Source organism: Channa argus, chromosome 22 (genome assembly GCF_033026475.1).
Source record: "Channa argus isolate prfri chromosome 22, Channa argus male v1.0, whole genome shotgun sequence".
NCBI classification, from domain to species: domain Eukaryota; kingdom Metazoa; phylum Chordata; class Actinopteri; order Anabantiformes; family Channidae; genus Channa; species Channa argus.
In genome coordinates this window covers 958,138-982,539 of record NC_090218.1, presented here as the reverse complement: position 1 = coordinate 982,539, position 24,402 = coordinate 958,138, and the positions used below count along the sequence as shown (strand labels likewise).

Here is a 24,402-nt window from a genome sequence, read left to right as displayed (position 1 = left end):
AGCTAGGCCTGCATTTTAGCCCCAAACACAACAGAGATGCAGAGATATGACAGGCCGGCTGGGCAGGAGGCTGTAACCCACAGCCTTTATAAATATTTGGCCCCCAAACAAGCCTCCATCAGCTGAGTGTGCACGGCGTTATCCATCAAATACCTACACCACAGCAGTGACAGGGTGTCAGTGCTGGGCGGCTTATTCTGCAAGGCCATGGCTGAAAACATCTGCATGTTTTAAGAGTAGTGCTGGGCTGCATTTGTTTGTGTGTAAAGAAGGCGGTAGTTACTCTGCATGGGAATATATGGTGAGCTGTGTGTTTGTGTGTGCGCAGGCAGGTGAGAATGTGTCGGAGCGGGAGAGGCAGGCGTCTGGATCAGGGGAGCCCGATCATACACACGAGTGTTTTTTAAATGTATTTATTTTTTGTAAGGAAAAATGATCAAGTGGTAAATACACGATCAAATGCCGCATTCTCCCACCTCTAGCCACTGATAAGATTATCCCAAAGGATCCAGGTGTAGCGAAATAAACATGGAATAAAGCTTAGTCAATAGGGTTATTTTTCCGGGCGTGACAGACACTCAAACCGACTCCCACTGAGAGGTTTCCTCATCAGCTCCCCACTACAAGAAAAATGTCAGACAATAGTTATTGTCAGGCAGCTAACATAATAATAATGATAATAAGACATTTATTGGAGTGTTTGAATCACTTTCTAGTATCAATTGAAAGAATTAGAGAAGCTGGACATAGAAGGAAATGTTTGTCGATATGAAGAGATTTTTATTTTGACACAAGCATCATGTCCTTTGGTAGGCTGTTAGTCACAATACTAATAAACTACATAGTCAGCATTTGAAAGGTTTGGGTGCACAACACGTAATCAGGGTTCTGCTGTAAAATAGCAGGGATTTTCCTTATGGACTAGTGACTGCCATGTTGGATCTTTCACCGTCAGCTTGAAATTCAGTTGAAACAAATTACTAGCCAGTGACTTGACCTTGGAGCGGAATATGGTTATAATGTTCCTACACAATACTTTAAATTCCTTAGTCTGTCAGATAAAGACAAACGGGATCTGGTATGTGCGTGTCTCCCGTGCTGTTTGGTTTAAGCACTGGTTGGTACAGATAAAGGAGGGAGCAGGGATGCGTGAGAGCAGCTGTGACTGTGGGGTCATTGAGTACAGGCTGTGAGCCACACATACTGTGCAGCGTGATTCGAATGCAGAAGAAAACCCGGGCTCACACAACGTGTCTTTAAGTGTCGTTTCTCACCTGGTGATCACAAATTACTCCAGATCCTGACTTTGGATCAAATTAGGAAGCGCTATGCTGCAACTCAGTCGGTTTGTGTCATGCAGTCTGGAAATTCATGTGTAAATCGCTGAGGATTTATTCTACATCACAGTGTAGAACTTTGGTTAAGAGGTAATAAAACTGGTGAAAGTGATGGAAATAATCAAAAATCAATCGCTAATATTTTGTACTTGGATTGCAAAACGTAGTTTGGATAAGTGAATGCTGATATTTTAAAACTATTCCCCTCCCTTCACCTCCGCTTATCTGGATAGGTAGTAGTGGATTCATTATGTTGACTGTGGGTTTCCTGGAGCACCAGATTGTTTCCTTCGAGTTTGAGCAGCAGCAGGTCAGTAGGTTAGTAAAAGTAATAGACATGGTTACTACTGAGCAGTCATGCAGGCATTTCAAAATCAATGCAGCTGGAGTATGTTTAGGGTTTCTGCTGGCACTGTTTATTTTAAGGGGGTTGCAGGTACCTCGTCCATCTGTGATTTCCCCATCTTGATTCTGTCAGCACTGTGAGAGAGGGAGAAATGATCGAGGAAGATTCTGCTCTAATCTGCAGCATTTGAGCTACATGAGTGGCTGCTAGCAGCCGAAAAAGAAAAATATATGGCTACTAGCTTTGTGGATATTTAGATCATCAAAGTGGACAGATTTCAGGTTATTTAGTCCTGAAGCAGTTACCGTTTTCCCCAGTTGTGTCACCACCTCCCAGTTCTTTCACGCTGAGTAAATAAAACTCCAGTTAAAGGTTTTGAATGTCCCACTTGAGTTATTACATTGCTGTTAAATACATAAATAATTGACAGCAAAATAATCAGCAAACATTTTTCTTGCAAAAATGGATTGTAAAATATGCTTCACATTCTCAGGTTTCACCTTCTCAAATGTGGATGGATGTGCTGCTTCTCTTGACATAATAATAATTTGGTGTTTTTGACCTTTGGTGATGTATTGCTATTTCACTTTTTTTGGTGTTTCACAGACCCAAAAGTTAGCAGATAATCTTAAAAATAATTCATCTACCAAAACAACTGTCTCAACATCATTTGTGATTTTGCTTGTTCTTTACTGCCTGGCAACAGTCAATCAGTATAATTTAGCACTGCCTCAGTCATAGGCTAAACCTATTTACTAAGGTAGGTGTCACACCTTTACAGATGTTATGTTTTGCTCTCTAAATCACTGCATCTTTGTCCTACATCATCTACTCTGTGTATCTAGCTGCCATAAAAGCAGAAAATATGACCTGGGACCCTCCAACTTTATGGCATTTTACCGTACATTGGTGATAAAGAATAATCATTAGTTGCGACCCTACAGGACATAATAGCCGCAGGATTAGATTGTGAATCTGGTATCAGTCTGTCAAACCAAGGATATGTCAGTGTCAACCTGGAGATGATTGGAAAATGTCAAATGTCAAATGTCTGCAACAAATGTATTGTATTATTTCTCCTTTTGTGTGTGTGTTGACTGGCATCTTTTGGCATTAATTGTATTGTACGGATGTTGTTGGCTGAATGCCATGAAATATACAATACTGTGCAAAGGTTTCTAGGCACTTCAGATGTTGGGAGTATTATCCATAACACAGGACCATCAGAGAGATGTCTCATTGGTTCTAAGATGTAGCATGACAATTTGCACAAACATACAACCAGAGTCAGGTAGTCTTTCAACAGATGGTATGACCCACAGTCAGGCATGGAATCTGGGATTGCCTGAAGATACAGAAGACACTTGGAGAGACTAAGCCCACAGAAGAGTTAGGGCAGGTTCTCAGATCGCTTAGAATAACCGACATGCCAAGAACCTCGGAAAACTGTTGATGCAAAGTTTTTTCCTGATTTATTCACATAGCATGAAGTTATCTGAAAACATTTTACTTTGTTATTAGTGTCTTAATTTTGGAATCCACAGGCTAATTTTCAATTGATAAAGACTAGTCGTCTAACAGTAACAGTTGTGTGTGGCGGCGCATTGATTGAAGGCTGGGCTGTTTACCCGTGAAGTTCTCGGTCCAAAGAGAGAGAAAAAAACAAATCCAAGTAGCCTTTTTTGTAGCTGTTTTTCTTTGGAATAGTAGCTTTTATTTTTGATCAGTCAAACTTCATATTAAACAGCCATGCCATGCACTCACTAAGGGTACCATAGGAGGGTGGAGGCTACTTGTTTCTTGTTGCCACATTTTAGGGTCTTGATGGGTGCTCTTCACTTTGAAAGGTTATATATGTGTGTTCCTTCTTCTCTTATGTCCAAATTAACTAGCAAAATATAAAATGCCATCTTTAAATGCTTTCTTTCTGTGCTGTAAGCATCTTACAGCATCCAGTATTCATTGCAGTGTGTAGTCAAGAGTAATGATGTGTGGTAATGATTTCCTTGAGGCAACTCATCTTTGTTCATTTCCCCTCGGTTTTCTTCTCATTAAACCTTTCAAAGTCATTTGCATGGTACCATGCAAAATAAATAAAGTTGGAATCCAACAGTTACTCCTCTCTTGTTGGCACAGAGGTCCTAGTCTTAAGCCACCTGAATCTCCACCTTTTTCTATGCAGGATCTTCTGCGTGGATGAAAATGTATTTGAAATGTTAACATATGTATGCATCTTTTTGCCCCTCAAGAAGCCTAATTAGCACAGTCATTTCAGTGTCATGTGAAAACAGAAATTGGTTACTTTAGTTTACTTTGGTTACTAGAGAAGCCCATAGTTCTATTCACACATAAACAGAGCAAAGAATCTAGTGTTAATGTCATTAATGTGCCAGACTTACAGTATAATAAGGATCTTTAAAAGACTCACATATGTTTACAGTCTGTGAGTATATAGTATATTATGTTAAATATTGTTCGAACATCTCATTGTGTCATGTGACTACACAAGTCTGAAACCTGTGTGGAGTGTAATGGTCTTAGAAGCTCTTGCAGTGGTAATTCATTGTCTGTGACATGTATAAAGGTCACAGTAAATCAGCAAAAACTCAGGGTTCAGCAATGTGAAATACACGATTGTACCCAGTGACTTTAGAAATGCAAATCTGAAGTGCAGGATAACTTAAGTGTGTGTTTGAAATGTCAAAGCAATCTTTATTTAAACTGAAAAGAATCTGCTTGGCTGGTGACAGAAAAAAGAACGCAGAGTCAAGTTTTCCCTACCTGGTAAGCACCAGTGCTGGGTTGTGTGAGATTTTGGGGCCAAACTGCACTCACACGGATCACTATGGCTTACAGAGTTTATCAGTGTGGCATCCCCTCTATAGGAGAATTTCTACAGCACACCTATTTTAATTGAGGCAGCACGGTGGTGGAGTGGTTGTCACTTCTTCACCTAGCAGGTTCCCGGTTTGAATCCCTGGGCCAGCTGCAGCCTTTCTGTGTGTAGTTTGCATGTTCTTCCCATGCTTGTGTGGGTTTCTTCTAGGTTCTCTGGTTTCCTTCCCACAGTCCACAGACATGCATGTTTGATTAATTGGTGACTCTAAATTGCCTGTAGTTGTAAATGTGAGTGTGAATGGTTGTCTGTCTGTGTACGTCTCTCTCACAGTCTTATTCTGAGATAGACTGGTAACCTCTCCAGGGTCCAGTGTGGACCCTGCCTCTTCCCTAATGATGGTTAATATAGGCTCCGGCACTCTCACAACCCCGAACAGGAAAGGTGGGAGTATCTAACGATTGGATCAAAAGAAGAGTTACCTTATTTTAATTGTATTTATCTTATTTAATAGCCTTGTAATACAGTTAGATTCAGTTAAGTAAGTAACACTACACATGCATTTAAAACTGCCTTTTCCCCTAAAACATTGGTCAGATAAACAATGCCATCACAGGAATGACTGCTGAGACACATGTGCATCAAAAACAGTTACATGGCTGCAGCTGCTGTAGCAGAGGTGAAACCTTTAAAATTCTGCACTCTTTTCTGGGTGGGAGCCTCTTAAGCCAAAGTAAGTCACTACACAAGCCCCTCATCATCATCTTGTTAAAGACAGTGATATTTTTCCATCTGCTTTTTTGTCCATGTTGCCCAACCAGCCACAAGAGTACAATATAAATAAAAAAAAACAGTGACTGAATCACACACCCTGCAGTCTGTAATCTGCTTTCACCTGCCATTTGCCCCAGTTAGTGCCTTTTCATTTCATCACTGTCAGTGCGATGAACAGCAGGAATGACAGCAATAGGAATTGCTCATGTGAGACCCTGAGCTGAAAACCTGCCAATCACACCTGGGAAGCCAATGAACCTGTACATTTCAACACTTCTCTTGCTTCACAGCTTGTGATGCAGACTCTTAAACTGCTCTCACATGTCTGATTTCCAACAATTCTATTTAGTGCAATTTTATTTACATATATATAAAAAAAATACTTCAGAGGTGGCAGTGTGAATCTTTTAAAAGCAGTTACCATTATCAGACAAGCTCAAGTGTGACAACATTTTTTTTAACAGTGCACGTTTTTCTTTTGTTATCAGAATGTCATAACACATCTCTTCTACTTGGTAACTGTCATGCTTCTGAAGACTTTGGGGTACAAATGTCCAGGCCGTAAGAGACATGATCTGTATGCAATGAGATGAATGAGTGGGAGAGCTTGTGTGGGCATGTGTGTGTATGTGCTTATCCTGTGCAACCTACGCTATGATTCATTTACCAGGGGATTTTGAGCACAAGGAGTAGGATGATTCAAATGTTGGAAGACCACTTGTGGCCTACCTGGCTCTGCAAATTACACCAACGCTGCTGCTGCTTTATAATTCAATCAAAATGAAAAGTAGCTCAGCGATTGCACAAGCATGGTTATCATGATTATTTTAACATTATTTATTCAGACAATTCAGGTGTTTTCTTTTGCGTGGTTATGAACAGATTTGTTTGATTTTTCTTTCCATAATTTGTGAATTGTCCATTTTGATTCTCTAGCCTAGACCTTTATAGCACTTTGCATCTACAAGCTCTTGAAACTTAGGAGTCAAGTCCAATACAAACTGTTGTATGGCAAATGATATGTCTACTTTAAAGTGCTATTCAATTGATCCTTTTTTGCTTCGGGCAACTTGACTTAATTGGTGTTGGTTTATGGCATTTGTCATGTAGGCAGCATTCTCTGCAGACTATTTTAGTATTATTATATATATATATATATATATATATATTTTTTTTTTATAGGGGAATGGAATACAAATCAAATAATATAGTGTGGTTCAGCTTTCTCTAAATGCTAACATGGGTTTAGCATTTGTTTATACAGTATAGTGCACAGTGTTTGTATAGCATGGTTAGAGAACATGAGCAGTTTCTCATTTCTGCAAGAGCAGGGAGCATCCCGCACTGTGGAAAAGCGTGCACACCATTTTAAAATAACCTAGAGAGAGGTAACATTTCTGTCTAATCTATATCCAAAAATCAGTGAGATATTGGTTAGGGAGAGATACTCACTCAGCAAAGCATGTGCGGCTGCAGAGTGGAGCTCTTCCCCTCATGCATGGAGGGGTTTTTCAATTCTCACTCTATTCCCTGTAGCACTCAAGCTCACAGACCGGTCTTCAGCAGTCAAATACAAAGAGCAAAGAAATTAGAGACTTTTTTGTATGTGATGTTGGGGTTTAAACAATTTCCTTAACTACTTTTTAAAATTAAAAAACAAACAAACAAACAAACAAAAACAAAAAAAACCCAATAATTGCTTCTTGGTGAACAATTTATGAAATATAACCCTCTTTAATAAAAGTGTGTTTGCACATTTGAAATGTAAAATGAGCAAAAAAAGCAACCCCCAGGTTACAACAAATTGACTTTATTTAAAATTCTGGGGCTTCCACTCATGTCTGTTGCTATTCAACAAGTGCCCGGACAAACACCAAAGTATTTTACACAACAAACAACATTGCACAAGCTGCACGCTTTAGTTCGAACACCAGCTCCGATTGAAGGTGCTGTATATACTGTATGCTGAAAAAACCTGCTCAAATGGGACACATGTTCCAGGGATCCACAGAAACTGTTGAACCAACTTTAGTCTAAGAAATTAATTGCATCTATAGTCAGAGAAATAGGTGTCATTAATACATTACAGTTACTGACACTTTACTGGCCACACATGTCTTCTGTATTGTCTGCAAATATATGTTTTAAAGTGATTAATCGATGACATCACTTATATGATGATGACAGGTAAACTTAGTTCAGTGTTTCTGAATAAACCAAAAGAATTGAGCAACTATTTTGCTCTCTTTCATCCCACGCCACAAAAACTGGATTTTCTTCTTCTTGTGTCTGTCCGCATGTCATTCCCAGGGCAAAGTCTGAAATCAGCTCTACACCTTTATTGTGTAATATGATGTAGAATTACCATAATATTTTTAACTCTAATGTGTGTGTGTGTGTGGCATTAGTGTATGCTAATTGTTGTGGGCCATCTTACTTACTGCAGTCCTAGCAGAAGTACATGAAGTCAAGAGCAAGCTGAGATATGAAATGAGGATTCGCCTTTTTTTGACCAGAAAATGTCCATATGTGCTTGTTAGCAGGCTACACTCTATAAGGCTTCACAGTTTGAACTATTCATGACTAACACATTGTACAGATTTGAACTCATGCACACACATGCCAACTATAATGGAATTATTTGTAAGCAGAAGAGGTGCATGGTTCGGACATGTTGTGGCTCAAGGCTGTATCCTGGTAGCACATGGAAAGCTTTTTTGTTCTGTAGGATATTTTTGGTTGCTGTCTATGAAAAATTTAGTGGTCACTCAGTTTGTACAACGCTGAGGAGGAGAATCTAAAGTGTGTTTAAGTGTCCTGTGCATGTATATTTAAATAAATATGTTTTGGTTTTTGACCCCCAATAATTTTTGTTATTAAAAAAAGACTGACGCAGTATGACCTTATAAAATATTGAGCTTTTTTTTCATGCTCAAAACATGAAAAAGAGTTTAAGACAAAAATTCACCTGAATTCTACGCCTCTCATGTGCCTTCCATCTCTGGCCTGGAGTGATACATCAGCCTCTACATCTTCCTCCTCCTCCTCCTCCTTCTCCTGTCCATTCTCATCAGCCACAGGCATTTTGCACAATGCAATATTGTACCACATTCAGCATATGAAGAATAGTTGAACTATGGTTTAGTAGCAAAGAGCCTCATACTGTATAATCCAGTGGTAAAAATGGTGACTTCTGGTTTAGTAATGCACAATGGGGGAATTATTTGAATAATCTCCTCTTCTTCATACCCCAGAAATACATATTAATTAGGCTTGGTGTGCAAGAAATCTGCCCCCAGATTTATTTTGTGTTTTAAATGCCTTTGAACCTGGTTAACAGATCAGCATATCAACAATTTGCAGGAGATCTGAGACTGAAGAGATGTGATAGTGAAGAAAACAACACAAAGCGGGGAAAGCAGGACTGTCATCGTAACTGTGACAAACAGAAGGCATGGTCAGCTACCACTACTATTAGCATCCGGATGGTTGCTTGTGTTGTCGCACGCTCTACAGCCAGCAATGTCTCAGACAGCCTTGACCTCAGGTGTTTTGCTGTTAAGAAGCATTGGGTTGGGATTGGCTTATATTGGGTTTGCTTGTGTCCTAACCAGGGTGGAAAATTCTGCCTGGCAGACTGCAACCCTTTTAATGATTTTGGTTTGCAAAATTGACATATCTTTAAGTCTGAGGAACAGGAGAACACAGTGCAAATGCAATAATGTCACGGCTTTCAGACCGCTCCAACATCTTCTGTGTCTGATACACTGAGCTTCTCTTTTAGGTTATTGCAAAACATGTATGTTGTATTAAGCTCAACTCAGCAGTGAACTGCATTACATCCCAAAACTGACATCAGTTGAAAGATTGAATGCAGTATTTAGGGAATGTAATGAAAAATGGATATTCAAACAAGGAACAGGGTGATTAATTGATTGTGTCCTTAACGAGCTGTAGGTCAATATGTGAGTATTACACTTTACTACCAACAACAATAGGTGGACTCATTACATTACATTTTTGGTGATAAAGAGGTAGATGTTATGAAGGTGTAATTGGGATGTGGTAGGAAGAATCCTACCCACATCACAACAGTTCTGTCACTTATTAATGGTTAATGGTGCTATCAGTGGTAATTGTGGCTTACTGTATAATATTAATTATTTGACTCACCAAAGTCTTAGGACACAATCTCAGAAGTTGGGCTTCTGGCAACAGAATATGTGAGGCATCTGGCCATTAATATTTTGCAAACATGTTTGTAGGCAGCACAAAGTTTTGGGAAAAATTAACCAGTTTCTGTCACTTTGTCTAAACACAATCATTTGCATATCTATCTATCTATCTATATACAGTATATATCTATATGTATATATACATATATACTTATACACACACACAAACTGATCAGGCAATACATTATGACCAGCTGGGCATTTTAATGCGATCCAATGCAGTGGCTCTGCCATGAATTTTACTTTTAACCTATTTAAAATTAATTAGGTGGCCAAAACATTAGAACCACCTCTTTGTATAACGCACACCATTACGACTCCACTACCCACTTTGACCTCAATAATAAACACATACTCGAATTATTATGTTTCTGACAGTTATAACCTAAAAACTGAGAAATTATCACCTTGTAAAAGTAAAAATCATGGCAGAGCCACTGTATTGGATTGCATTAAAATGCACAGGTGGTCATAATATTGTGGCAGTCGTATACATTTCTTCAAGCTCGGGTCCTCTCCAAGAGGCCTGGGAGCTTGAGGATCCTGTGCAGTATCTTAGCTGTTCCTAGGACTGCAAACTGGACAGAGGTCACAGATGTTGTTCCTGGAATGTGCTGGAGCCACTCTGTCAGTTTGGGGGTCACAGCCGCCAGTGCTCCATATAAACTCTCTCAGGGGCAACTTTAGGAATAGAAATAGCCAGGTACACAATTCACTGTAACATCCACACGTTGCTGTTTTTACTAATAACAAAAATAATATTTAACATGTAAAGCTTTGATCTTTGAAGTGCTGGAGGGAGATTGTGTTACATGTGAGCTGAGCCAGGTCAACTGTTTATCTCTGTTTGTATTTCTTACTCCCTCCTTGTGTTAGTTGAGAAAAGCAGCTCCTAGCTGTAGCTTCAGAAATGAGTTCATTTAACTCTGCGATGAAGCATGTTGCCCAAAATGTCAAAGCTTTGCTTCAAAATTGTTATCCATCATGTACTTTCTTAGCAGATCTTGACCATTTCATTCAACCGTCTAATTTTATTCAACCATATCCACCAATCACCCTCTGTTACACTGTGGTAAATACATTTAGTTATTCTTCTACAGTGTTTTTATACTCAATCAACAGGTTTCAGTGGCCATCATCCCATAATCTCCAGCAGTTAACAACATCAAAGTAAATGTAGATTTCAGGCTTACAAATTATTATCAAGGTCACAAGACAAATTAGTGAATCCTCTGTGGTCCTTAGTTCTCGTGACTGCTCAACATTTATTCTCTAAAAGCTATTTTTGCTTTGTCGACCATTTAATGGTGAAGAAATTTATGGTTTTAGGTAAAAGAAAATGGTTAAAATAAACAAGTGGTTGTGGATTTATTGTATGTTCATATGCATAAGTAAAAAACCAGCTATAGTCAACAGTTTAATCAGACAGCACCAGATTAGGTGCTTTTCTCAGCTGATCAAAGCATTTTGGTCGTCTCACAGAGACAGCTGCCATGGGTTGGCCTGGACTGAGCATCCAGCTTTTTTACCAACTGAATTATGTACTCTTTATGTGTCTGCTTGTTTTGTTCAGAACATCAAGCACATGTGGAAGTTGGTGTTTGACAAAGAGTAGATCTGTGATTTCAACCAGTTTCTCGAGAGGAGCCAGGTGTGATTTAATGGGGCTGCTGTCTTATGTTATCAGCTGTTGCAGATATCCTCCCATTTCGAGCTGCTGATATCTATTTCACTTTACTGCCTTCTTTTGCACAGTTGTAGGTGAGAAAATATTTCTCTACTGTAAACATCTACCCCTGACCTTCATGTGTTATTTCTTATTTACAGACTTGTACATTCAACTGACAAAGAAAATCTACACTGAAAATATTAAAAGTCCTACATTAAAAAAGTAGTTGAGTGTATTAAGTGAAACATTAAGAGACTGTGCAGTATAGCTTAGTACGTCATGAATGTTAGCCGCAAGGCTGTATGCTCGTTATCAGCTACAAATGTTATGTGTGTTTAGATACAAATGGCATATTGTTACTGAAGGATCAGGTACACATTAGGTGTCAGTGTAAGCCAATCCTCACGTATGACGAGACTGACGTCCTGCTTTTTGCATTTTTAGTGGTTAAGGAAGAGATGCATGGCTGACAGTGTTGCTAGGAGACCACACACAGCGAACAAGTGTGAGGGGCTTGATGTCACCTCCCTCCCCCATTCTTGTAGTCTGGCTGCCTTTCGCTGTTTTTCTATCCTCTCTTCTTCACACTTCCCTCTGTTTGCTTATTTCCTCCACTCTCATAGTCCTGATATTCCCATTCCCTTCCCATCAGTGTGTCCCAAGTATGTTTTCTACCTAATAGTGTTCATCGTCAGCACAGTTGATCCTCCAATGATTCTGTGTTTATTGACATCCCTCATTTTTCACCTTGCCCCCTCCTGTCTGATTCCCTGTGCCTCTATTTCTCCTCTACTCTAGCTGTTTGCGTCTGAGGCACACAGCGTTCTTCTGAACGTTTTGCTCCGTCCTTGTACACTGCATCCCCTCTGCCTGTCTCATCCTCTCCCCTCTGTTTGTTTCTCTTGCTGAGTTGCAGCACTGTGTCTGGCTCCAGTACACGATGGTATTGTACCATGTGGCTGTGTGGCTAAGTTGCTTTCTGATGCTGTACGGTGGTAGGCAGAAAGGTGTGCTGTGTTGAATGAAACTGAATAAACTCAAGCATATGTGCAGCGGCTAGATTTACAAACCACATCAGTGAGTCCTGGACATAAAAAACAAAACGATTTTTGACAGAGGATACTGTAGGTGTACAGTGAAAACTAATGCTTTGACTGCACAGTATTTCACACACCTAACACGTTTACTTGTTTCTATACTGAAATATTTTCTGTTTTGAAATATTGTGTAAAAATTTGCTATACGTCACACTTAAATCAGCTGCTGAGAAGTGAAAAGTACTGCTTCGCAGTTTGTGTGAATGTGTACCATGTGTATCAGATTCGGGAATGTGTGTGTTTGATCTGTTTGCTTATGGTATGTGCATGAATGAATCGTCTACAGCTCTGCATGCAGATCCATTTATAAGAGTCGTGGCTCCATCTGGCTCCTGGTTCTGATGAAGAATTCAAGTGACTCCTGACCCCACATATGCTCCTGAAACAACTTGCTAAATGGTCTGAATTTACTGAGGATTTAAATTGACCCAAAGGATTGACAGCAAGTATATGTGGATGTCTTGTCTGTGATGTGGGGGGTCGGTAAAATCTACGTTTGTAACACAATTTGATTAGACGGGCCTGTAGATATGAGACGAAGATCTCCTGGTTCTTTTAGCTCAGCTAATTGCACACCAACCCACAGCGTGTAATGCGGCAATTGCAGGGCTGCTTGCTCAGCTGCCAGATCCTAGAAACCCAAATCAAAGCTCCTGTTAACAAAAGTCCAACGTACAGTCGCAGCTCCCTAACCTAATTAACATTGAGTCAGCAAGCACCGGCCGAGATTGTGGTCAGGTCTGTGGGATACAAGAATAGCACTACCCATGCTGACACACTGGATGACACACTGAGCTGTGACAAAAGAGTTACACACAGCTACACAGCTCTACATGCTGCCTGGTCCAGGTGACAGTCCCTGATGCTCCCACTGTGGATTTTTTTGTCTATATAGCAGATATATTTGAGATTGCGTTCCCGCAGTAAACATTGCTGTGCAGTTGGTAGTAGATGTGTTTTACAGTACGTGATCCTAAATTTGCACAGTATTAAATAGAGAACATGACTTTTCTTAATAGTTTAGTTTATTTTGTTAATTTAATAAATTGTTTATGTTTCCTGTTTGTGAAACAGAAGACCTTAAAACTTTCACCTGGCTGACCCAATTGATAATTTTCATTTACAAAAAAAGACTGATGGCAGATAATAATTAATAATGCTCCAGTGTTCACTATCAAAACTATGTATCTATTTATAATGGAAAAACACTGGAAACATGCATCAGCTGACAGCTGCACTTTTCTTCGCCAACTGCATTGCACGCTCACATTCTCCAAACACTGTGAAAACACAACAGTGAAAACACTGTTGGGCCCTCAGATATCTGCCCCACAACAAGCCTGACTTTTCATAGTGTGAGCATGAGTAGGAAGCTGTGCATGCGCTACATATGACAAACCACATTACTTTCTGGCTAGCAGACATGCTTAGCTAGGCCATCCCAGGGCCTGCAGCCAGAGATGCTCTGCAGCTGAGTTACCCTGCTTACTCAAATATTCATAACTGGATAATTAAAGTATAAATAGTTTTCATGTGATACACTGGAGGTTGGGGTAAACAAAACTACAACCTCTGTCATCATACATCACTGTGCTTTTGCTGTGAAGGCTCCCAGTTATAGTAATGGGCAGGATTGTTTGCTGTGATACATTGACCATGATAACATATGACTCCCCTTAAAGTCTGCCAGTAACTTGGGTTCGTATATTTGGGTTTTTTAGTGGGTCGCCATATCACAAAGTATTCATGATGTGTCTTGTCAGCCACAAGTAGGCTACATTTTTAAAAGAAATAATGAGCTCAAACACTGCCCATGTTACTTCTTGTTTAGGTGAGTTGGAAGAAGCTGCCTGTGACATACGTCCCTTTCCTCCAAGTCTACTCCTATACCATGAACTCTGGCTCTGCCCAGGATGTGGCAGTCGAGCATTTCCTGCGTGACATAGAGAGGCAAAGCAAGCGGCTACACTGCGCTGTGATAGGCTGCGAGGAAGAGCGACCACGCAGCGACATGAACTTGCTATATCGTAAGAGCCGTTTGGACTGGAGGCAGAGGGACCAAGAGGGAAGTAAAAAGAGGTGAGTGGTCCAACATGCAGAAGTTCTGCATATAGGATTACTTAAGAGTTCAGTTCAGTGAGGATATAAAGCTCGTAGTTGGCGTGAATGTGTTTAATTTCAAAATCTTAATTCCAAGCTTTCATGAGGGTTTTCCCTGAAAAGACATTCAAATTTATGCATAGCAGCAGTTCATCATCAAGTTAATATGTTGGAATAAAAAGTTAGAATATAAAGAATTCCCTTCTAAATTCCTCACATATTTCATTTAAATAATAGGTTGAGGTCCAAACAATGTCTAATATTTCACAAAATAAGTGAAGATTAGAGTAAAGAATCAATTTAAATATGTAGCAACACTTTTTTTTTCTTCCTTTTGACCACAACTGTGATAACCCCTGATACTGTATCTCATGACCACTGGACTAAACTATTCAACAACAGCAACTGCGCATTCTCATGCATTCATGTAACACCATTACCACACTAATAGTGCCATATCTAGTACTATAATACCCACCAGGGTTATTGTTTATGTAGAAAAAGTAAAAGTAGAACTTTCACTTGAAATGGAGGAAGTTTACATTGTTGTAGTGATGCTTTTACTTCAGTAAGGAATCTGAATACTTCTACAGTACTGCTTTAGTAGCACTGATGAGTTACTGCAGTGCAGTAAGGTAAGTAACATGTGTTCAAGGCTGTAATTTCTTAGCTGTTGACGTATCAGGCCTGGCTCCTTTCTTTTTCAGCAGAAGTGAAAATTAATAACAATTTGCAGCCCTTAAGTCTGTGCTGTGAAAGTATTCTATAATAATTAAATATCGTATAATTATTTTAATGTGATTTTTATGTTCACATTTAATTTTATTCAAACTGCATTTTACACAGACATGCTGAAACACCCTAACATCAAAATAAGATAATTAAATTATAATATAACTAATTCAACCACTGTACAAAAGTGTCAAAACAGTTTTCAACAACGTCATCACACTCTGAATCATCCCACAGTTGGGATTGTGACAGTATTGTCTTGGAAAGTGTGTTCCTGCCAGTGAGGGTGTGATCTCTTCTGTGTGTCTGAGCATCACCTATAATAAACCAAATTCCACACGGTGTACGGGGCTATTTGTGTCACAGACAAAAGCGGGGACATCAACAGTGGCGATCCTAGAGTTGGTTGGGGCCCTTGGCAAAAATGTATGTGTGATAAAACCCACTATGCTTAAGATATGGAAAATACAAACTACACCACACTGCACAATAACTTACAGCAATACAATGTAGTGATTTATAGTACACTAAATTTCATTACTTATCATTCATAGCTTGACAGCTTAGTTGGACACAGATGTCATCAGTTTTTTTCAATTTTGCATTATATTTACTCGTTATTATCTCCACTGCTTCACTCACCGCTATATTGCTTTTTTCTCCTTTTCTTCGCTCTCAGAATGATAACTCCTCTTCATTTTCATCAGCTTTTGTTGTTTCCTTAGACCTGTTTGTTTACACTGAATCGTGCTCTAAGAGGGGCCCTCTCAGAGAGGTCTGCGACTGGTAGTGTCGTTGCAAACTTTGCACACAGCCAGCTGTACGTAGTTTAACTTTTGTCAGCCTTCCAGAGCCCCCTACTGGCCTGGGGCCCCAAGCAATTGCCTGCCTTGCCTGCTGGCACAGAGCGCCTCTGGACATCAAAAGCCTTTTTATGACATAAACTCTAGAGAATGTCAGGAATATCAGGTCCTGACATTGTCTAGAGTTTCGTATCCGACATGTAGCCAACATCAGGGGACTTGTGAATAAATACTCTTTGTAATTAGGCAAAGGGGGGTGCTGGGGCACTTTGAGCAGGAGGCAGTAGATGATACAAAAAAAAGCTGCAGAAGTAACCTGGTCATATACCACAGAATGCTGTGCTGTTCCTTGTATTTGTTTGACAATTTCCAGGTCTGCCCTTTTTTGACAGAAGTTCATGAATTTTGTTGTCCTTCCAGTTGAAAGAATGAGTTCTTTACCTTCAGGTGTTTGTATTTCGGTTTTCACTGCAGTCGCAGGAAATGGACGTCATCAACAAGCCCACTCACTCATGATGAATTCTCCGGAGTATTAGCTCCTCTATACACAAATGAGCTCAGTTGGAGATAATCTGGACTTTGCATTAGGGAGCTGGCTGGGTAAAATCCCAGTAATGTCAGGGCCAACAGAATTGGGCTTTTGCGTTCACACATACACCCACCCAAGAGAAAGTCAGGAAAATGTCTGAATTCCAGTGCTTGTCTCAAAGGGACTAAAGACACCTTCTACACCTGGTCCAGTGCTTTTGTAATTCACAGCAGTAATTGCAGGCCGTTGTTAGCAGCAGAAATAAACGTCATGGCAGCATCTAGCGATAGAAGTATAGCGTAGCAAGTGGGACAGCAGGACATGATGAGCGATGAGAAGCAGAGTTGAGCAGGGCCAGAGCAACAGAGGTGAGAAGCTGGACACGACCAGTGATGATTACAAACAGAGCAGGGTCAGGGATGAAACCGCACAGGGACAAAGGGATGGAGACCGGGCTTGAAGCTGGACTGGTGATTACGGCAGGGCCTGTTAATGTGAAGGAGGCAGAGGAAGCAGTATGAAGGGCACAGGTAGACAGTTTGAGTTCTCGAGGCCCCTTTAGAGAGAAATCACAGTCATAACACTAAGATGAGTGTGGAGACAAATAGGTGAGTTTCGATATGTGTTTTAAAAATAGAGACTGTTTTTTTAACTTCTGAATGCAGGCAGACAGACTATTCCCAGTAGTGGCAACTGGTGGAAAAACACCTTGCTGCCAGCTGAGGTTTCATTTGTGCACAGAATTATGAAACCAATCTGACACTTTCAGCGTCTGTGTCGACATACAGACAAAGACAAACAAGACTTTAATAAAAAATCCAACTGTAGCTAAACAAAGAGTTTTTAAATAAATAATTGAATTTGTGTTCTGTTTAAGGTTTATTTCCACAAATTAGTCTAATAAAACTATTTTTCAAAAAGGAAGATACAACTGAATTGTTTTAGTCCTTGCCTTCCTATTTGCAGTTTTAGATGTGTATTATTGACGTCAAAAATTGTTGGTATGAAAAAGACATTTTTTTGTACATTTTTGTAAGCCTCTTGGTTCATCGTGCGTAGGCAAGCACAAGGCCAAGCAGGGAGAAACGACTAGCAGTCTGCTCAGTATCTATTAGTATGTTTAGACTTTAAAATGTATGTAAAATGTAGTTTAAAATCAACGGCACTGGCAGCTAATGAATGCTGAGATATTTCCTTCTAAATGTTTATGAGCTATGCCCACCCAAATATAATTTATAATATAATAATAGATTTTATTTATAAAGCAAAAATATAAAAGACTGTACAATAAATAGTAAAACACAAAATTAAACAAATAATAATATTACGGTAAAAATAATGAAAAACAAAAAGGGGCACTGTACCCGTGTGGCACCAGAGGGTGGGTTGATTGAGGTAGATTGATTTTGAATCAGTTAGCTACAGGTACCTTGATTCCCAAAAGCTGCACATCCATGCCGTGTCCCCTTTACCAAACCTACAGAAGAGAGGTATTTGTTGTCCGACCCATACTTCATAAACCTGTTCTGAATGATTGATTATGTTTTGTTATGAATACAGATTGCCCCTGCTGTGATGGATAAATGTGAATGGGTTTTACATCATGGCAGCTAAAAAATGACCCTTGTCAAGTTTAAACAAGTTAGTGTTTGTGTGGTTGATAGTACAGAAGTCGCCATAAAGTCTTTGGATGCTTTAGGGATACCTACAACCATGTGTCACTTACAGGTGAAGAGTACTATAACAATACTAGAAGTCAACAGTTAAGTATTATGCCTTATAAGACTTTTGCTTTATGTATTTATTTTTTTTTGGTAACAGTAAAAGAATCAGATTAGTTTTAAGCCATGATAGAGACAGCCCATAACTTAAGGCAGTCAATTAAAGTGCTGTGTATTGTGTCAAACATGTCAGTAAGGTCCAACAGAATGAGGACAACTTATATAGTGAATGTCAGCTGCTCAACCTTAACTAATTTGAAACTGCAACTTGAGATGACTCAACTGCTCTGATTTGCCCTCAAACCAGATTGAATGTTCTCAAAGATAATATTTTTACAGATAATCTCATTCAGCTGTTTAAACATAACCCACTCTTAAACTTTGCCCTAAAAAGGTAAATTAGAAATAGGGCGGTAGCTGCTAGGGGCAGAAATATCAAAAGTAGATTTCCTCAGTAAAAGCCTTAAATGCATCTGGGAATATGTCACATTCTGAGAAGAGGGTAGTGTCTCCCAAGACACAGTTAGCATATGTGATCTTCAGAAAGGTACAGAGGGGCAGTGAACAACCTTACATAGTATGATTGGCAGGGACAATTTGTCCTTGCTTCTTTCTAGTACTGTAACCTATGTCTGCTGGCAGGAATATTTTTGCTTTTGAGCATGCTGCAGGGCTTTTTTGGAGTTTTGCTAAATTTGTAAACACACTCACTGGCCACATTATTAGGCACATCTATACAATCTAATGCAATCCTATGAAGCAGCTCTGCCATGAATTCTATTTTTTACAAGGTTATGGTTTCTCGGTTTTTAAGTTGAAACTGTCTGAAAGTTGATAATTCTACTCTCTGTTATTTATAGCGGTCATTGTTTGTGGTAGAGTCATACTGCAGTGCATTTTTTTAAAAGATATGGTTTTAATGTTCATATTAAATTGGGTGGCCAATGGTGAATGACAGGCAAATTGTAAAGTGCATGGTATATTAAGGTAGGCTAAGGTAAGCTATGTAGGCAAATTCCATTTGCCATTTGGACTCTTGGGATGACTGTGACTCAGGAAGTACAGCTGTTGTCCACCAGTCACAGGATTGTTGGTTTAAATCACAGCTTCTCCTGTCACATGTCCAAATGTCCTTGAGCAAGTCACTGGACACCAAGTCAGTTGCTTCCAGTGAGTGCACGTCAACTTCATAGCACCTCTTGCATCAGTATGTGAGTGTGTGTGTGTCTGTGTGTGTGTGTGTGTGTGTGTCTGTGTGTCTGTGTGAGTGTGTGAGTGTGAATTGGCAAATAAGTAGCGTAAAGCTCTTTGGGTACCAATAAGGAAGAAATGCTCTATAAACTGTTAAGTGCAGACTGTTTGTATGTAAGACTTTTGAACAACTGAGTGTTGTTTAAATAATGCTGAGGGCTTCTTCTCTCTGAGAAGAAGAAAGACGAAAACAGACCACTTCAAGCTGCCAGAAGGAGCTGCTCAGCCTCTGTTATGGGCTAAATTTGGCTGTGTAGGATCAATGTCGATTGTGAGGAGTCACAAGTACATGTCCACTGGCATTCAAGGGCACAAACATGCTTGTACTGTACAGATGCAAACACACTATCTTGCTGTGCTGTATTCAGGCACACTGTCACACACATCACAAATAAAATAAGACCCTTTGCTCTCAGTGATGAGCAGTCTCTCTGCCTTTTCTGATGCTTGCAGTGTTGGCTGCAAATTGTAAGGTCCAATTGTTATCTTCTATGCCTGAATCTCAAAGGGATCACAGCTAATTCAAAAGAACAGTACATGAGGTTTTACTTGTTTTGATGGTAGTTCCACCACATTAAATGCTTTTCTTAGTCTTTTATGACATTTTTGTACCTACGGTCACTTCTCAGTAGCCTTGTTGGTAAAAAGTGTGTTGTGTGGGGAAAAAAGTCAACCTTCAGTTCAATCCATTTCATTTAAAGAACAGGGACCTACCTTGTTGCTGGGAGGTGAAGCAGTGAAACACACCATGGGAAAGGACACTACAGTAAAGTACAGTGCCTCTTTATAAAGGAGAGGAGTGCTCAGAGGGTTATCAGAAACCATTTTGTAAGGCTTTGGTGAACACTGCAGAGATTTCAGTGTTATGTCAACAGCGTGAACCACTGACACTGATGCCTGAACTGTGTTTGACCTCATGCTGTCAGCAACGTAGCTTACATTTGCATAACTACTGTTCTGTGACGAAAAATTGACGAGCATTTGGATCTAATTGTTATGTTACTAGTGATGTTATTAAAATTGAAGGTTTACAGTGTGTTTCACATGCCCAGCAGGAAGGAAATTTTGCCACTCCGATATTTTCTCTTTTTCTGTTTTAGTTAGTGTGGTGTGGGCTCATATCATTGATGTTGTGAGCTGCTACAAACACAAACAATCAAATACGTGAAAATCACAACTGTTCCCATGGTAACAGATAAATGCTTCTGGCAATAATGAGAACAGACTACAGATGTCAGCTGAGGAAATAAACATATAGAGAATAAGGGAATTCCAGCAGCACAGTGAACACAAAGTTTGTTTTTGACGAGGGAATTGATTTCCTAATTTAATCTGTTTGAGGGGGAAGCAGATGTAGAGGAACTCTGATAGAAGATATGTGAAAGATGGAGAAGCCTACAGGGCTTTCCCTTTTGCAGCAAAAGCCCTGCAGGCATTTCTTCATTAAAAGGCAATGTTTGAGAAAGAGGGAGGTCGCTATAAAGAATGGTACGTGAATGCTTTTCACTTCACTATGATTTCTTTATGCTTCTATATATTTTTTTCATCCACACTTTCCCAAACCTATTCCAAAACTGCAGCTCCAACCAAAACGATCCCTCAGCTACTGTTGGCAAAGTCAGAGACTTGGCTTCTTTCCGTCGGCACTTCCGAATGGGTTTTATGACCATGCCAGCCTCCCAGGACCTGTCCCCTCACTCATGTGCCTCCGCCATGGCGCCACGCTCGCAGTCCTGCCATGCTGTCGGTGCTGGAGACACAAGTCTGGAGAACGGAGATTATTCTGACACACAGTCCCAACATGGTGGCCGCTGCCCCCCAGCCAAACCCAAACGCCACCCCAGCACTCGCCTCAGCTCCTCATCAGCTGACAGCAGAGGGCCACCCGAGGCGCCCCCACCTCCTCCACCCACTCACTCCCAGTCCAAACACCCAGACAAGAAAAATGGTAAGAAATATGTCTTCTGGTATTTGCTTTAAGAAGATCTCTTTCTTGACTTCTATTTTTCCCCTCATACAGCCATGAAGAAATCTGACTCTGGAGATATCGGAGCAAAGAAGGTGCCCCCTTTAAAACCCAAGAGAAGTCCCAGCACCCAGCTTTCCTTTGACCCTTTTCCTCCACGTGTGCCTCCTTCTGTCACATCGCTGCCTTTCCAGGCAGCAGACTCTCAGATTCAGACAGGAGACGGGGAAGATGAGCCAGTCTATATTGAGATGGTGGGCCAAGTGTTCACCAGAGATAGCCAGACAGCCACCCCCCACCCTGTCACCCCTGTGGCTACCACACCTGACTCTGACTCGGACCAAAGTGAGGCCATTTATGAGGAGATGAAATATCCGCTGCAAGAGGACAGAGAGTCCCAAAGACATCTGCCTCCCAAACACGAGAAACTGAAATCCTCTAAACACTTCCATGTGACCCCCTCCTCCTCCAGCAGCTCCTCCTCTTTGCCACGCCCCTCTTCTTCTTCTCCTTCTTACTCAAAACCCAAAGCTACCGTGTCAATCTCTCATTCTTCTCCTCTGCCTTCGTCTGCATCCTCCACGCCTATCCCCCAGGTTCTCTCCACCAGTCCACACACTCCACGTGCTCCAACTCCCTACTTGCTGCAAGGAAGCAAATCTGAACCTGAAGCCAATACAAAAATTCCTGCCCCTTTCCCGAATCTTTTACAGCATCGACCTCCACTGCTTGCCTTCCCTCAGCCTGCGGCAGCCTCCAGTGGGGTTGGGGTGCAAAACAAGACGTCTGCTTCTATTAAGATGGGAACTCAAACATCCAGTGTGACAACTCAAGCCAGCACTTCCTCCACAACTTCTTCTAATGTCCCTGTATCCATGTCAGGCTCCAAGGAGTCATCGGGAGGAAGTACAACCCAGCAGGACAAACACAGCAGAGAGACACAATTAGGCCCTGCTCCTGGATTGAGGGCCAGGAGTCACTCCACACCTCTGCCTCCTTCCTCCAAATCTACCTCACCTTTCTCCCATCACCACCACCACCCCCACCATCGACCCTCACACTACCATCACTATCGCAAGCCCGAGAGAGGAGACTCACCTGCTCCAACTAAGAGCAGCTCTCAGACTTCAAACCAGGCCACAGTCCAGACTCAAACCTCAAGTACAGGGAAGGAAGGCAAATCTGTTAGCTTCCTTTTGAAGTCCGATAAAGGAGAGAGGGATAGGGACAGGGACAAGGACAGAGACAAGGATAGGGACAGGGACCGTGAAAGAGAGAGGGATAGGGCTAGAGACAGGGACAGGGAGAGAGATAGAGACAAGGAGAAAGACAAGGACAGAGAAAGAGACAGAGATAGGGATAGGGAAAAGGACAGGGACAGAGACAGAGACAGAGACAGGGACAGAGACAGAGACAGAGACAGAGGAACGGATCGGGATAGGGAAAGCGGCCCACACTCCTTACAACTGGATAGCACTGTGGCCACTATCAGCCAGACATCTCAAGGCAGCACCAGCTCAACCCCTACGCCGTTATTCTCATCCCAGCGTCCTCATTCTCGACCAAATCTGCGCTCTCATACTCCTCATGGCCTGCCAGCATACAAGCCTCCCTCCTCAGACAGCCCCCTGCTGTGGACCTACCCGTCCGGTGGCTTCCGGAGACCGCCGGCTTACGAAAGCTTGAGAGGAAGCTCTCAGACTCCTTCTCTGCAACAACCCTCAAGTCTTACTGGTGTAGGTGAGGGGGCATCTAAGAGTAATGGAGGGTCTGCGTCCTTCCAGTCAAAGGTTGGCTTCATGCCCTGGGACAGCAGTGCCAGCTTAGCTGCAGATGAGGGGTCTTACTGGCCTATGCAGAGGAAATTGTCCTTCAGCCATGGCAGCAGAGAGAACGAGAGTAAGTCAGAGGTCATTTTAATACAGAGTGAAGCTGCTGTATCCAAAATCCAGCTTTTGTAGATTTTGCTTAAATCTTCGAAATATTCAATCTGTTCAATTCTGGTTTCAGAGGATGAAGGGCGTGCTTGGAATGGCAGTGCTGATGCTCTGTTAAGGATGGATAAAGAGGAGCTTGGGATGGGGTCTCGTGGAGGCCACTCAGGCATCCCAGTACACTTCAGTGGTGCCACCAGCAGGGCCCTTGGTCACAGTGAGTCCTTGGCTGGTGTGGATAGCAGCACAGGATTCAGAGCCCTACCCAGAGTAGGGCTGCCTCTTCCCTGCCAGACTTTTCCTGCCTGTCGTAATGGAGGTAGGCAAACATCCTCCTGAACTGAAGCAGCCTTGAATCTCTGTGTCCCATTGTTATTCTCAGAGTCTGTACTCAGAGGCTTGATGTAGGTCCATTAAAAGAGTTGCCCGATAAACAGGACCACTTTCCTGCACACACACATTTAAGAGCTCTGTTACCATTACTTGGTGTTTTCAGTGTCTATTGTGATAAACATGTAACGTGTGTAACACCAGTGCTTATACCCAAGTATATCACCTCTCTCACATTAATTAAAATGTTTTTTCTAATTATCTGTTTACAACTATAAGGGTATTTTAGAATTGTCTTGTAGCTTAAAAGAAAATGCAAGCCCACAGTGTTTAGAGGCTCTGTCTCAGCTTACATGAGCTTAGCTAGACATTTACAGCTCTCTGTAAAAATGAAAAGTTATATTCCAGCAGGCAAAAGGTGTAATGCTTGTTTCTTTACAGAAGTGGGGCGGCTGGGTCACTCCTCCTCTGCTGCTGGAGTGAGACAGGTGGGTGGAGGAGATGTCCAGAGACAGAGCAGTCTACCAGCACGGGAAGCCCTGAATCAGGTGAATACACAGTATAATACCCAGCCTTATAACTATAAACTTAATTAACTTCATTCATGCTAGGTTTAGGAATGAACATTATTAATTCCTCTCCTTGTAGAGACTGTGCTCCAACAGATCTATTTATAGCTGACTAATATGCCCACTGAGCAAAATAAGGTTCTGGCCTGAACATGACGTAGACTAATATGTAA

The 24,402-nt window shown here is 41.1% G+C and overlaps 1 protein-coding gene across 2 annotated transcripts in view; it reads left to right on the top strand.

Moving 5' to 3' along the window:
* LOC137107720 (neuronal tyrosine-phosphorylated phosphoinositide-3-kinase adapter 1) overlaps window positions 1-24,402 on the top strand; it is a 28,451-nt gene that overhangs the window by 1,011 nt on the left and 3,038 nt on the right. Inside the window, exons 2-6 of one of the 2 annotated variants that reach the window (XM_067491623.1) lie at window positions 14,126-14,373; window positions 21,011-21,378; window positions 21,451-23,295; window positions 23,407-23,649; window positions 24,102-24,208. In XM_067491623.1, the coding sequence (XP_067347724.1) occupies window positions 14,186-14,373; window positions 21,011-21,378; window positions 21,451-23,295; window positions 23,407-23,649; window positions 24,102-24,208 (2,751 nt within the window). In that variant the 5' untranslated portion in view covers window positions 14,126-14,185. The remainder of the gene's footprint in view (window positions 1-14,125; window positions 14,374-21,010; window positions 21,379-21,450; window positions 23,296-23,406; window positions 23,650-24,101; window positions 24,209-24,402) is intronic. The other variant, XM_067491624.1, reaches the window with a different exon arrangement.